General features: G+C 34.6%; 1 protein-coding gene across 24 annotated transcripts in view; it reads left to right on the top strand.

Moving 5' to 3' along the window:
• LOC144979050 (mucolipin-3-like) overlaps window positions 1-16689 on the top strand; it is a 116042-nt gene that overhangs the window by 91077 nt on the left and 8276 nt on the right. For 7 of the 24 annotated variants that reach the window (XM_078925667.1, XM_078925673.1, XM_078925693.1 and 4 more), the window contains 3 exons: window positions 7518-7724; window positions 8674-8831; window positions 9610-9666. In XM_078925667.1, coding sequence (XP_078781793.1) covers window positions 7518-7724; window positions 8674-8831; window positions 9610-9666 — 422 coding nt within the window. Of the gene's footprint in view, window positions 1-7517; window positions 7725-8673; window positions 8832-9609; window positions 9667-15202; window positions 15247-15599; window positions 15640-16689 lie in introns of all 24 variants that reach the window. The other 17 variants (XM_078925704.1, XM_078925706.1, XM_078925722.1 and 14 more) reach the window with 4 other exon arrangements.

Raw genomic sequence — 16689 nt, 5'->3', positions numbered from 1 at the left:
TGTTTGATCGATAGATGGAGACATTTTCCTCCTTTTTGACAAATTGCTATTATCATCACTGAATAAAAAACATACACCAAAACCCTACATCAACATCTCTACCACCACTACTATTACAACCACCACCACATCATCATCCCTACCACCACTACTACTACAAATAACACCACATCATCCCTACCACCACTACTACTACAACTACCACCACATCATCATTCCTACCACAACTACTACAACCACCACCACCACATCATCACTACCGCTACTACCACAACCACCACCACCACCACATCATCACTACAACTACAACCACCACAACCACATCATCATCATCACTACCACTACTACTACAACCACAACTACCACATCATCACGACCACTACTACTACAACCACCATCACATCATCATCACTACCACTACTTCTACAACCATCACCACCACCACTACATCGCCATTACCACTACTACTACAACCACCACCACCACATCATCACTACCACTACTACTACTACTACAATCATCTCTAAAACCACTACTACTACAACCACCACCACATCATTAACCCTACTAACTACCACTACTACAACCACTCTACATCATCATCCCTACCACCACTACTACTACAACCACCATCACATCATCATCTCTATGACCACCACTACTACTACAATCACAACCACTACCACATCATCCCTACCACCACTCCTACTACAACCACCACCATCATCCCTAGCACCACCACTACTACAACATCTACCACCACATTATCATTCCTACCACAACTACCACTACAACCACCACCACCACATCATCAACCCCATTACAACGACTACAACCACCACATCATCATCCCTACCACCACCACGACACCAACCACCGCATCATCATCCCTACCACCACTACTACTACAACAACTACCACCACATCATCATTCCTACCACAGCTACTACAACCACCACCACACAATCATCCATACGACCACTACTACTACAACCACTACAACATCATCATCCCTACCACCACTACTACTACAACCACCATCACATTTTCATCTCTAAGATCACTACTACTACAATCACCACCACTACCACATCATCCCTACCACCACTCCTACTACAGCCACCACCTCTCAATCATCATTAAGACCACTACTACTACAACCACAACCGCATCATCATCCCTACCACCACTACTACTGCAACCACCATCACATCATCATCTCTAAGACCACTACTATTGCAATCACCACCACTACCACATCATCCCTACCACCACTACCACTACAACTACCACACAATCCTCATTCCTACCACAACTACCACTACAACCACCACCACATCATCAACCCTACTACCACTACTACAACCACCACATCATCATCATCCCTACCACCACTACTTCATCCATCACAACATCATCCCTACCACCACTACCACTACAACTACCACATCATCATCATCCCTACCACCACTACTACTACATCCATCACAACATCATCCCTACCACCACTACCACTACAACTACCACCACATCATCATTCCTACCGCAGCTACTACAACCACCACCACACAATCATCCATACGACCACTACTACTACAATCACTACCACATCATCCCTACCACTGCTACTACTACAGCCACCACCACACAATCATCCATACAACCCTACCACCACTACTACTACAACCACCACCACATCATCATCCCTACTACAACCACCAAATGTTGTAATTACACTTTCAACTTTTGAAATTCCACCCAGTCGTGTTAGAAATTGCTGCGAGACAAATTTTGGATCGCATCTCAGTGAATTTTAGTGACATTCAAATTATAGGTTATGGGTCATGATCTTCACGATAAAATATTTCCTCCTTTTTTGTGACCAGTCATTGTCACCCCTGGCCTTAGGTCTAAGTCTTAATTCTTAATTCTTGAACCTATGTATGATCCTTTGAATGCCCTTAATATTAATAGTAATGCTAGAAATCTATTGATTGGAAGATTACAATAATAATAATAATAATAATAATAATAATAATAATAATAATAATAATAATAATAATAGATCTTTATTGTCCATAAATATGGCAATTTGTCATTTAGTTACACTTGTTATAACGTTATATGATAACTATAACATTGAACAGATATTTCACTCCTACTTATTCTCTCCTCTCTCTCTCTCTCTCTCTCTCTCTCTCTCTCTCTCTCTCTCTCTCTCTCTCTCTCTCTCTCTCTCTCTCTCTCTCTCTCTCTCTCTCTTTCTTTCACGCTTGCGATATACACAACATAAACATATTTCATTTCGTTTTCAATTTGTTACAATTGTGGCAAATCGACACCAAATATTATCATCATTATCAATTGGTCAGTTAATCTAACATTAAATAAATTAATCAGTCAAGTAGTCAATGCATCAATCCTTGGTTTTTCTGCACCATATGAAATATTCAACATTTTTATTGCTGATGGAACGAACGTTGATTTTTACTTGTTAGTTCTACATTTAATCTGACAAAACCTTCTCCCAGATGGTAAAAGACTAAATTCATGTATAAAATATGTTTTTTATTGTTGGCAATTGAGAATGATTTCCTTTCTATTGCTTTTCCATGAATTCTTTCTACTCCATCAAGAGGATGGTTTATTATTTTTGATGACTCTTTGATAGATTTTGAAATTTTTGATTTATCTTTAAGTCCGCATCTGCCAAACCATATGGTGCAGCCAAACGCAATTACACTTTTAATCAATGAGTCATAAACTCATAAACATAGTTTTCTTCCCTACTTGAAATGTTCTCAATTTCCTTAGGATGTATAATCTTTGGGCAACTTTCTTAGATATTATATTAATATGTTGAGAGAAATGGTTATTCCTAAATATTTAAAATAATCAACTATCTCAACATCATCTTTACCGATCGTCACACACTTTAAGTCGTTTTTATTTTTTTACACCAAACACCTGTTCTTTCATTTTTTCAACATTTAATTCAAGCTGATTTTGTTTACAGCAATCGGTGAATATATTTGTTTGAATAATTCTTTTTGGTAACTTTATCTTTTAATAAGCCAAGAATAGCAGTATCATCTGCATATTTCACTATAAAACAATTTTCAAAGGAATGTCTGCAGTCGTTAGTGTATAAGATGTACAGGATTGGGGAACTCACGCAGCATTGGGGACATTTTAGGGAAAAAGAATACACATTTTCTAGAATTTGTTGTCCATTACACTCACTATGCCACCATTTCTGTTTACAATGAATAGCTATCTAAATTTAAATTAATAATAATAATAATAATGATAATTTAAAAAAAATTAATAATAATGATAATAATAATAATAATAATAATAATAATAATAATAATAATAATAATAATAATAATAATTGTCATGGTCTCAAGTGAGTAAAGAGCTAATCGACTATGCATAAAGATATGTAAAATAAGGCCCCAGAATTTACTAGTTACTTTAAATGAAAAACAATTAGCGATTTGTTTAAGATGAAATAAAAGAAAGATGAAATTTAATTAAAAGAGATGAATAGTGATTGTGGCAGTTACAAATAGAAATGTGAATATTACGTAACTTATGATGATGTAATATCAGGTTTGTAAGGTTACGTTTCTAAGCAGTTGAAAGGCGTGGATTCTATATTCCTCCGACAACGGGCTCAGGTTTGTAAGGTTCCACTTCCAAGCAGTTGGGAAGGGGTCAATTGTATATTTCTTCGACAGCGGGCTCAGGTTTGATCCTTGATGCATTGAGGATTGCACAGTCAAAGGTAAAAGCTCCGGCGTCTTGATGGTGGAGATAAAATATCCACAAAGTACCAAAGGATAAAAATCTTCAAATATATCAATGTATGTATGAGGTATAGAGCGGCTGGGCGTCCGGCATAGATTGTAGAGAGAAGTGAGTGTAGAATGTAAGTCCTATCAGCTTTTATAATAAAATAATAGAAGGCTATAAAAGGAAAGACAATCTAATATTAGAAGGTAAAGTTTATCTAAGCCTACCGAAATATAACTGGAGTGAGATGAATTCAGTTCTTATTAAAATAAAAATTAATAAGGTAATTGTGAACAATCTTTACTGTGACAATAATAATAATAATAATAATAATAATAATAATAATAATAATAATAATAATAATAATAATAATAATAATAATAATAATAATGATAATAATAATAATAAAAATGGTGGTGATGATGATGATAATAATTAAAAATGAGAATAATAATGAAAATGATAATAGTAATGATGATAATAATAATAATAATAATAATAATAATAATAATAATAATAATAATAATAATAATAATAATAATAATAATAATAAAATAATAATAATAATAATATTAATAACAATAATAATATTAATAACAATAAAATAATAATAATAATAATAATAATAATATATAATAATAATAATAATAATAATAATAATAATAATAATAATAATAATAATAATAATAATAAAACAGTCCACTCCGGATAATTGCAACTTTTGGTTAATCGCAACATTTCCCAAGAAACAGAATTAATTTTGTAAAAAAGTCACTGGTTAGTCGCAACAAACTTCAGTTAATCACAACAAATTTTCGACCTCAAAGAGTGGTAAATTCAAGAAATCAATCAAACAAAACATCTATTTCATCATGGGTGAAATCGAGAGTGAGCAGGATTTAATGCTACAATAGTTTTACCACTCTCTTAGAGACAAAGGAAGGCAGGGCTTTGCAGTATTGGGTTTGTGATGTCATCTGTGGCCATCAAATAGGAGGCAAGAGTGATGGGCATAGTCTTGACAACAGGTAGACAATGACAGTTGTAAGGAGAGCGATATCCTTTGTTTTGGGATTGATTGTGCATTGTGACCTACGAGTGTTTGAGAGCTTATTGTCTCTTATCATGGCTAATTTCTTTGACTCTTACAAATTTTGAGAACAAAAGAGTGAAAATTAATCCAATCTGAATAAGATGTCGACTTGCATCAAAGTTGCTTTTGCTTGAAAAAATCTATATAGGACTGCCATTTCGTTTTTGTTCCAATCAAATTGCTGTCTGTGGTGGACTGAGAACAATATTTACAACAACTGGTTTGAATTTACCATATATGTGTAAATTGTTGCAGTAGTAGACCAGAAACTCAACTTCGGTTAATGACACCTTCGGTTAATCGCAACATTTTTGCTGATCCCAAGGTGTTGCAATTATCCGGATTATACTGTAGATCTAGTAATAATGATAATAATAATAATAATAATAATAATAATAATAATAATAATAATAATAATAATAATAATAATAATAATAATAATAATAATAATAATAAAAATAATAATAATAACAATAATAAATAATGATAATAATAATAATAATAATAATAATAATAATAATAATATATAATAATAAATAATAATAATAATAATAATAATAATAATAATAATAATAATAATAAATAATAATAATAATAATAATAATAATAATAATAATAATCATATTAATATATAATAATAATAATAATAATAATAATAATGATAATGATAATAATAATTCATCCTTTCGGAAATTCTTTGTTTGATGCTGGTGAAGAATTTGGATCTAGCCAAAACAAAACAAAACAAAACTTACAAGTTTGTTTACATTAATAAGCAGCATGTACGTAGTGGAAATGAGTAATTGAAGAGAATATTTCAGCTCACAGTACTCAAAACTTGTATTACGAGGGCTCTTTCAGAAATAACCGGAAAATGCCCATTGCTCAGCAACCAGTGGAGATTTTTTAATTCTGTAAACGACATGATATTCCTTATTTCCTTACGGATATTCCCAGAAATTATGAAGTGCATCATTTTGCACAATGAATTTCTAGACGATTTTAAAGATGGCGGCCCACCTTGAAACTTGGTCAAAGGAGGAAATCAGAGCTGTCATACGTTTTTTGAACGCCAAAAGTCTGAATCCTACCGAAATTCATAAAGAACTTCAGAGTGTATATGGTGAGCATGTTATAAGCCGTACACAAGTCTATCACTGGTGTAATTTGTTTGAAGCCGGCCATTCCGACTTGACAGACAGGGATAACTGCGACGTCAGAAGACAATGTGAAGCGAGTTGATGAGCTTATTCGTCAAGACAGGAGGTTGAAACTTCATGAAATCGCAAGCAGTCTTGAAATTTCTGAAACTTCTGCCCATAGAATTGTATTTGATGAACTTGGCTACAGAAAAGTCAGCGCAAGATGGGTTCCTAAGCAATTGACAGACAATCATAAAGAACAAAGATTGGACATCTGCAGGGAACTTTTGAGAAGAAGCAAGAGCTCACGCAGGGTTCAGGGGCATACTGCCAACGCCGGCGGAGACTTTCTAGGGTACGATGTGACTTTTCTTGACAGCACCGGTGATGAGACTTGGTTGCACCATTGCACCCCAGAAACAAAGCAAGATTCAATGACATGGAAACATCCATCCTCACCTGTCGCGAAGAAATTCAAAGTCATGCGGTCAGCAAAGAAAATAATGGGAACTGTTTTCTGGGACAGTCGTGGTGTTATTCTGTTCGAAACCTTACAACCTGGAGAAACAATCAATGCTGCAAGGTACTGCCAAACTCTTGACAAGCTTAGGGAGGCCATTCGCAGAAAGCGCCCAGGGCAGTTGACCAACGGGGTCATTTTGCAACACGACAACGCTACACCCCACACAGCACGAGTGACGCAAGGTTGGCTAGAGAAATATGGATGGGAGATTTTGCCACTTCCACCACACAGTCCAGACCTCGCACCATCTGATTATCACCTCTTTGGGCCACTGAAACGTGAGCTGGCAGGAAAGCGCTTTGATGTCGATGAAGAGCTTGTTGACCATGTGCGGAAATGGCTACAAAACCTTGATGGATATTTCTTCCGAGAGGGTATCTATTCCATGGTGCGGCGTTGGCAGAAGTGTGTCGACAGACTTGCTGTTACGTAGAGAAATGAAGGACGAGTCAAGGTATGAACACGTGCAAGAATTTTGTTGATACATAAAAAACGCGGATTTTACAGGCATTTTTCGGTTAATTATGAAAGAGCTCTCGTATATACCTTGATTGCTGGCTTCCAATCACCTTGATGTTATGAAGATTACTCACCTTATTGTTAGTAAATTGCACATCATACATAGGAATATACAATACTTTTCAATTAAGAGTGAAATACATACAATTAGTCTCTGCGATCAAACCCTTCTATTCAGCTGACCAAAAAGTAACAATTAGTCCAAGTACAAAACTGTATCCATAAATATTTTCAAAAATAATATGTATAATTTAGTCGAGGAAGGCAGTGGTGTTTAAGGTGACTTTTAATTTGTTGAGTAAATTGTTAAGCATTAAGATGGTGAACTTTGCAGTTAATTTTGCATCTCAGATCAAACCGGTATTCATGAAATATTTGTATTGTTCTGAATATTTTCCCCTTTATTGTTAATTTCAATTTCACCTTTTGACTCGCATTCCAGTTTCGACGTCTGAGCACCGCGTCTGAGTGTCTGTTCTCCTTGGTCAATGGGGATGACATGTTTGTGACTTTCTCAGCTCTGACCACAAAGAGTTACGCTATCTGGTATTTTCATCGGGCCTACTTGTACATATTCATCTCTCTATTCATATATGTGGTGCTCAGTGTTTTCATTGCAGTCATTATGGACAACTATGAAAACTTGAAGGTAGTGTAGATATTTATACCATTCTCTATAGGATTTTACTGTCACCTTCCCCCCCCCCCCCTCCCCCGTCAAAAAAAAAAAGTGTCCAGCCCCCGTCAAAAAAAAAAAGTGTCCAGCATTTTGACTTTGTGAACTTGGTAGCCCTGCGATTGCAAGGAGAGGACAACGTTTAAAAAAAATTACAAATACTAAATTAGAAAAATGCAAGAAAACATATATTTTTACTCTAAGCGACTGATACTTTTCAACATTGATATCAATTTTTGTGGTGATCTTAGTCTCAGTCTCAAAACAGGACCAAATTAGGCTTGAGGGTTCAAGCCACTGATGGAATGCTCTATGGACAGCAGTGTTTCCTTTCTTCAAGTAGATCCCATCCTCTGTGTCTTATGTTCATTGTACCATCACAAGGAGTGAAAAATAAAACCCATATATAAAGCGCTTAGTGCATAACATTTCCTTGAAGTGAGCTCAATATAAATACATTCCCCTTTTTTATATAAGTTTGAACATTTCTATTTCAAAGTTTCAAATTATTTCTCTATTCTCACTCTTTGCCAATCATAATAAAAGACATGTTTGGAGATTTCTTCAGATTTTACTTTTGGGCCACCCTGTATTAATGGATTATCGGTCAATATTCAATATATGTCAATTAAGAAATATTTCCATAATTCTTTTTAAAATTTCTTTCGTCCTTTCATGTCATGCAAAATTTAAATGACAGTCGCATTATACTTTGCTATATACATGATATTGCAATCTCACTGTTGTATTGTCATTTATGATCTTGAATTCATAAATCTGTCAACAAATTAGACTAGGATCATCATACATACCTTATTTAATCATGGATATAATTTTAAAGAACAAACTTTAGTATGATTTTACAGTAAGACACATTGAGTTTCAGAATTTATCAAAGTACAAATGTGTTTTGTATCATCAGTATTGGTATGAAAAAGGATTTCCTGACACTGAAGTTCAAAAGTTTATCAAAGAGGAGGGTGAAATGTCAAAAGCAGAACTCTTCAGTCATGTAAGAAAAGGGCACAGCTTTGCCAACTGGTTCTTCTGTATATTTCCCTGCCTTGCCTGTTTTCGAAGGTGAGTTTAATTTTATCGCTTTATGTTTTATGTGTAAGTGTCGCTTTATTATGTAAGTACTCAGCTTTACGACTCACCCTATTTCCTATGTATTTTTTAAATATTTAAAGACTCTCTCTCTCTCTCTCTCTCTCTCTCTCTCTCTCTCTCTCTCTCTCTCTCTCTCTCTCTATCTATCTATCTATCTCAAAACACACATTAGTAGCTTTTTTTGAGCTTTATTTTTTATATAGCGCAATATCCACTAAACATGCTCAAAGCGCTTTACAGGGGGTCCTTGGTCACCAGAGGACGGGACATGGCGCCTGTTAGGCGATATTACAATTTTTCGGACAAAGACAACGCTGTTAACGGCCAGGTACTCATTTTACACCTGAGTACGGTGAGAGAATGTGAGTAAAGAGCCTTTTCCAAGGACTCAATTACTCTTGTCTATCTTGGTCCCTTCTTATTCTTTCCCACACTATTAAAAATGCATTTCACATAATACGCTTTTTCTCTAACAAAATGTGGACATGTAACTTGCTTAAAGGAGACAATGACTATGTCATATTATTGTGCAATTGGAAAATATTTCCATCAACTTAACTATCTACTCTGCAATAATTTAGCCTTCTGCCTTTTTTCTTCTCACTTCATTCTATAACAAAGCCAAATGTGTGTTGCATATTTATGTGAATGACTTGATTAGCTTCATCAAGTAGCTGTAGATTTGATTAAAAACAATTTTTTTTTTTTTTAGCAAACGTTGCCATGCTTGTCATTATTTTATTTCTAGTGAGCCGAAGCCTTTCACCTCCATTGACAGCACACCAAAAATCACAAGAACTTATTTGTAAGCATTTTGTAACATGTTGAGTGGAAACTAATATGGGTATGCAACAAGATGAGATCAGGAATGAACATGCACAAGAGCTTGTTGCAAAGTTTTCACTAGGATTATTTGATATGCATATCCAAATCTAGCATTCTTTTTTTTCATAGTCATAATACATAATCCTTTTTTGCCTGTGTAGTTCGTATTTACTTATTTGTTTAAAGCTCATTCTTTAACATTTTATGCATTATAAGCAATACTTGTCTTCCTTTATCGAAAAAGCAAATTACAAGTTTCCTACGTGGCTTTTTTTTCTAGTCACATTTATATTTAAAAACTTAGCTGAAGTTACCTTTATTAACATTAAAACGCTACCTGAAATAAGTAGTAGATTTAGTGTAGATGTCAATGACAAGGTAATCAAGGCATGTCTAGGAGGGGTTTTTGGGGTTTTTTTTTTGTTTACCCCGATTATGAGAGGATGGAGTTGTAAACATAAAACTCTAGATTTTAATTTTACTTTAATGATTTTGCTAATGATGAAAATTCCATGAGAAAGGAAGGCTAATTTTGCTGAATAAAAACACACCCATTCTTCTTTATCTTTAAGTTAAATTTTAAAATTATGTTCAATGAGCGTCTGTGTGAGCATGCTTTAATGTCTTTTTTTTTTTTTTAATTATCAATTTGAGATATTTGGGTAGGTTGGTTTATGGTTGAGATATTGATGATGTTGCTGTTATAGTTGATGTAATACCATAATATTTTTGTAAAAGTTGTGAACATACCACATGCTATAGATTTACAACCATAATAGTTGCAGCCTGACAACAGATTATTGATTAGGAAAAAACAGTTTGAGCAGCAATTTTAAGTTCAAGACCATAAGATGCAAAAGTCACACTGTGCCCATCACCAAAATCTTATACATAAAAGCTACCTATCACACCACACTAATCCTGTCACTCAAATCATTCAATCCTCCCGGTGTTTTTGTTATGTGGAAAACGCATTGAAATGATTTTGAGTCTGTGATATCTATCATGTCATGTAGTTTGTTCCATTCACGTCTTGTTCGAGGGGAAAAGCTGTATTTGTATGTGTTTGTTCTTGCAAATGGCTGGTAGAATTTGTCAGTGTGATGAAGCCTGGTCGAGTAGCTGTTTTTTGAATTATTAATGTTGATTAGAATGTTTACAGCTGAATGTTTACTTTTGACTGAATTGTGAAATAGATATGCGTGAGTTTTCTTTACGAGACTGGAGTGTTGGCCTTCCTAATGTGTCTAGAGTTGCTAACTTGTGGCAATTTGTGGCAAATCTTGCAGCTGATCTGTGACTGTTTTCAATGGCTTAATTATGCAGGGATCCCATGCAGTACAAGCAATCTCCAAAATAGATCTCACATATATGCTAGTGCCTTTGTCTTTTCGGGACATTGATGGAGATTTGATAAAATGTAATGTTTTGAAGGCCTTTGTCACAATATGGTGAACATGATGTTCCAACCGCAGGGTGAAATTTCAGTGGACTCCAAGGCATGTTATACTATTTATAGTTTATATATTGGGCTAAAATCACAGCCTGGTAAATTTGACCTATGAAAAAATGTGGTCAGCAAAACTAATGGGGGGTCAAAGGCTTTTTGTCTTTGGCCCAGAAGAACTAAAGACTTCGAATCTTATCTTGTTTGGCATAGCAATTGTTTCATATTGTACATTTGATCTCCTGGTCTACGTCTGGTGTATATAATTTTGATCCTTTATGATAACAATAAGCATATCCCCCCCCCCCCCAAAGATTTTTTTCTTTTGTTTGGCCTAACATTTTGTAGTCAAAACTCAATTTTTTTTTTTTCTTGGTGGAAATTGACATCACAGAGCATTTTTCAGGATGGAAATTCGTTTGCCATGTGTCGTTATGATCTTCTATTGTTCTGAATAATAGACTAGTCGTTTATAAAACATGAGGAAGCAAAGGGGTCCCAATACAGTTCCCTGTGACACTCCATATAGCACTTGATATTTTTCTCCTGTTTTCCCATCAAGCACCACTTCTTAAGTCCGATCACACAGCAATCTTTGAACCAGTTATGTACTAGCTGGGACCTGCTACATATTTTGTATTATTCTATTTCTGAAGAAGCCGTTTGTGAGGCACTGTATCAAAGCCTTTTGAAAAGTCAAGTACTATTAAATCTGTTTGTTTCCTTTCATCTAAGGCTTTTGTTATTTGTTCAGTTATTTGACAGATTATGTTCATAATTCTAATAGTATTTTTATTTTCAGTCTTTTTTATTTGCGTTAACTTGAAGGTGCGGTCATCATTGGTGATGATGCTGTTGTAGCAGAGGGGTCTTTTGTTGATCTGAAATTTGGAGAGGCACAGAATTGTCGTTTTCATCATTGTAGATGGTGTTGCTGCTGTGTTTTCTCTAGCTGGTGATGGTGTCGATATCGCTGTGATCGCAACATTTTTCGCCATTTGTAAATATTGCTAAAGAAGGTATATTTGTCGTTACGTATTTCTGGCATTGGTTGTTATTTATCGGAGTGACTGACATCAGCTCACCTAATGTTTTGTTGACACTTGCATTAATCAATTTTGTGTTATTGTGATCGTATGACTTGTCAGTGGCAAGCTGTATTTGTGTCAGTGTAGTTGACGGGTGTGTGCGCCGTGAGTGAACAGTTGGTCGTGTCCAATTATTGTTTGTATTGCTTTATTTTGACCTTCGTGATTTCCTCATGGTTTATAAAAATAGGGTTGGTGGCAATATAAACAGTGTCCATTGATTAAAACTCTATTGGTAATGATAAGGTGGTAAAATGTGTGTAAGATCGATAAAAGTAAAATGTCCTCGTTAAACATATTGAAATACTTAAAAGTTGTTTGATAAAAATGGACAAAATATACACTGGGATATGTACAGAAGATTCACAATAACACCAATATAAAGTCCATAAAAAGGAATTGAGTATATCCAGGGGAATTTCATAAAAGAGTAGAGCACACAAACACAGATGCGAGGCGCTTAATACACTGAAAAATTTAGGTTGCTGCTTTTGGCACCGATTTCATTTCTATTGAAATGATAATGATAGAAGTAAATCTGCAGTGAGTGCATCTTTATTCAGCCTGGTTTTACTTTTGCTTACTGTGATTCAGCCCGTCCAGCACCTCTTTTCAGCCTTCTTGTCTAATTAGATATTCAATACTTTACTAGATATGTGTGATATGTTATTGTGTAACGTCAAATTAAGAAACTAGACTGCATTCGCCAAAAACTAGATGGACATGTTAAAAACAACTCAGTATGTAAATATGTTAGTTTATGGATGGATCATAACTGCATCATGGATTGCACAATTCCTGTAGCTTTGAACATGCACACTGCCAGTGCCTTGTATTTTCAAGGCCTTATGTTCATTGGTGTCTGTCTTAAGAGATGAATTACCATAGTGTCTACCTTCCACGAGGGATAGGATTGAGCAAAAGAATGTAATTACTACTAAAGCATGCAGTACATGCAAGGTACGCTGATTCATCTTGTCACAATAGTCAATCAATGGTCAATGTCATCAGAGTCTGGATGGGTGACATTGATCTTTACACACATTACCCCACTTGACTCAGGTTGTGAAGCGTATTGAACTTGGTTAATCTGAGGAAATGTACACTTCTCTCATAACCTTGGCAGTGGATTAATGGGTGCTATATAGGTATATATGTTAAGAATCCAAACATTTTAAGATTTTAGAGAGGTGGAAGTATGATCAAGACAAAATAAAGTTAAAGATTAGTTGCATTGATCAATATTCATGGACAAGAGAAAGGAACAAGTTATAGAAAAAAGACAGGAGAAAGGGAAGATGCATAAAAAATAGGAAGATGAAGCTAGTTGATCTCACCTAATATCTATGCTAGATCTTGAAAAAGATGTACTCTCCCAGCTTTGTAAAACTATTTTAATCTCTCATTTGAGCATTATAATCAAAATATGAATAAACCTACTCCCTGCCAATGATAACAAAACTTTATGATACGTCACTTTGAATTCAAAGTAACAGTGCAAAACATGCTCAACACAGTTTTAGCATAGAAGTATATTGTTGCCACTTAAGCTGACAAATCCCGGGCTGAAAAGAAGTTACCTGCATGGCAAGGGGTTGGCAAGCCTTTGAAGTTGAAAAATCAAAAAAAATTAAAAGCAAGCCTAAAAATTGAGGTGCAGCCATGTATCGCTGTCATTTCACTGACAGGAAGAACTGCAATGCCCAGGAATGATTGCGAATAGGCTCTTTTTAAACAGTGAACACGGTAGAGTACCTGATCAGTAAATTGTTTGTTCAAAAAAACAAACAAACCGCATTACAATTGCTCACTTCCCAAATTGTAAACCTTACCTTAATGGCAGACTACAAAGATAAAGTCAATTTAGCTGTTAATGCGATGGAGTTGACAATTTTTAAAATTTCAAACATAAAGACTTTATGGCTGGGAATACCACAATTAATTACGATATATCTTGGGAATAGGGAGTGTTTGACTATTCTGGTTGCATTTTTAGTAATTATTTTAAATCCCCCCAGTGTCCGCTTTAATTTTCTCCCCTTCCCATCAAATGTTGTGAGCAATGATCTTGTTTTCATTGGTAGCCCATATCAGAATGATTAAATGCCTGACTTTCTGCAAGTAGTTTTCCAATTAGTGTCACATTTACTCACAAAAAACGAAAGTCCACAATCTTTATTTTTTATTGAAAGAAAATATTAGCTCCATTCTGTCATACTTGGGTGATATGTTAATGATTACATATTTGGTATTTATCGAATCATTTTCCTATTTAATTACAAGCTTAATGTTTTGTTACCCAAATGTTTTATCCTAACCATATTTACACAATATTTTAAAGACACAAATGTGCATCTTGTCCTTGTTTTGAAAAAATTAAAACCCTCTTAAAGCTCTTTGAAAAAAAAAATGAAAATGAAATTTAAAAAAAGATAAAAATAAATCACTAAAAGGTCCAGAAGAAAGGTCCTAAATATTAGCAATGATTAAACCAAGGATTTTGCATGCGAAGTGATTCTAAGTTTTCAGGATTCTTGTTGGTGTTATAATTGTTTGCTCCAAAAACAATAAAGTAAATAACCAAGCAAGTTACATCTTGTCAAATGACAATAAGTCAATATTATAGATTATTTTAATGCAACTTAAAACAATTTTTCACCTTCATCATATCAGCTCACCTATTTCTATGATTGATGTTGGTTGCTAACCTGTATTGATTTTATCATTTGTGTATTTATTAAATGTGAAATGTTTTAATGTTTATGTGTGGAGTACATAATAATTATTTTTAGATTTCTCTTTTTAATGATGTTCCCCCTTATTTTTTTCTCTATATTTTTCCCTTTTTTCCCTTTTTTCCTTTTTTGTTTTGTTTTTATCTGTTTTTTTTTTTTTGGCATCCAATGCTCATTTGAAATTCACAGCCATGCACCATGTAATACTTAACACATCTTTTTTGGTTTCTTTCTTCATTTTTAAAGCCGGATTTCAAATTCTAAGTGCATGTAGTAGCTTGCTGATTAGGGTAAATAGTTTGAACGAAAATCCCAACGCAAGGCAATTCCTTCAAAAGTCTTCATTGCTTACATTAAAATCTTTTTTTTTGCCATTTTAGAATCCAAAGCTTTATCAGCTCTATTGTCTTTATATCGGTCCAACAGTGCCCTCATTATCGCATATTTTATACATGTTAGATTGATCATTTTTCTCTATATTTGGATCCCAGTCGTTCATTTTTTCTTTACATTCTAATCTTACAACCAGCTATTCTAAAAACATTTATCCATCTTTTTGTCCATTTGGTTAAGGGGGAAACCATCGTATTCATTTCAATACAACTTATATTGTGGTCAACGTCAATGTCATTAATTTTTTCAGAGATGATCCGGAAGTTTGATTAGACAAAGAAGTATTTCGGGTAATCTTACTGCACTGTTGATTCTGATTCAGGGGGATGAGTAATCAACATTTATATTACACTTATTTTATCCTTCACATATGGTGTTGGCCTTCAGTCTTTAGTTCATGTACTAGATATGTTTTAGTTTTGGCTCTTTAGGCATTATGTTGTAACTTACAATATACAGTTGACTCCGCTTAATTGCACACCCCGGGAGTTCAGGTTAGTGTGTCCATTAAGCGGAGAAGCTAAAAATAGCGTTATACCACCAACTTTCATTTGCCATTCATGTAGGACCTTCCCCTCTGAGTTTTCTACGGGCTTGGGACTGTCATGTCCAAGACATTAGACTCATTAGAAGGGGTTTGTTTTTCTTTCTTTTTCTTTTGTTTTTGTTGTTGTTGTTGTTGTTGTTGTTTGTCTTTTAAAAATTTATTTTCTTATTCGTGTGATTTGTTCTTTCACCTTGTTTCAAAACTTCATCACTCCATTGGCTGACAAAAGAGACATCAGCATCGTGTTTTTCGACATGTATTTTTTTAACAGGGCATTCTGTCGACCTTTCCATCTCGAAAGCCAGCATTCTGATGGGGAGAAAGACGTGCCTTGAGTATACAGTTAGTTACCTTTTGAGTGTATCAATGTGGACATGGACCGTAAAGATCAATCAAAAGACCATCTGTAATCCTTTCTTATTGTTCACAGCCCAGTAGAGGAAAAAATGCACATGTAGAGAATTGGTCAGACAATGTAAACAAACGCACGTCATAGGTGGAATGCAATTACGTTTCACACCTTCGTTTTGTCCTGGCCGGAGTCCTAGCTGGGAGGGAAACAGTCAAATGCATAGTTATTGTTTTGGGAGATGATATTTTTTTCCTTGTAAATCATTTCTCTGTTATGTATTATTATATTTGTTATTTTGAATGTATAATGTTAGCATTTGAGAGTATTCCTCTTTGTTGGATTTTGTGCTTGTGTCCGGATGAGACTTATAGGTGATTTCAAACTAAGTACATTGGTGGTATGCTCTTGGAATCTACATCTGATCCCTATTTGTTCTCTGTT

Source organism: Berghia stephanieae, chromosome 1 (assembly GCF_034508935.2).
Source record: "Berghia stephanieae isolate SIO BIC M18660-M18661 chromosome 1, UCSD_Bste_1.3, whole genome shotgun sequence".
Taxonomy (NCBI): domain Eukaryota; kingdom Metazoa; phylum Mollusca; class Gastropoda; order Nudibranchia; family Aeolidiidae; genus Berghia; species Berghia stephanieae.
Note: the sequence above shows the minus strand (reverse complement) of the source record. Positions and strands in the feature narration are given on the sequence as shown.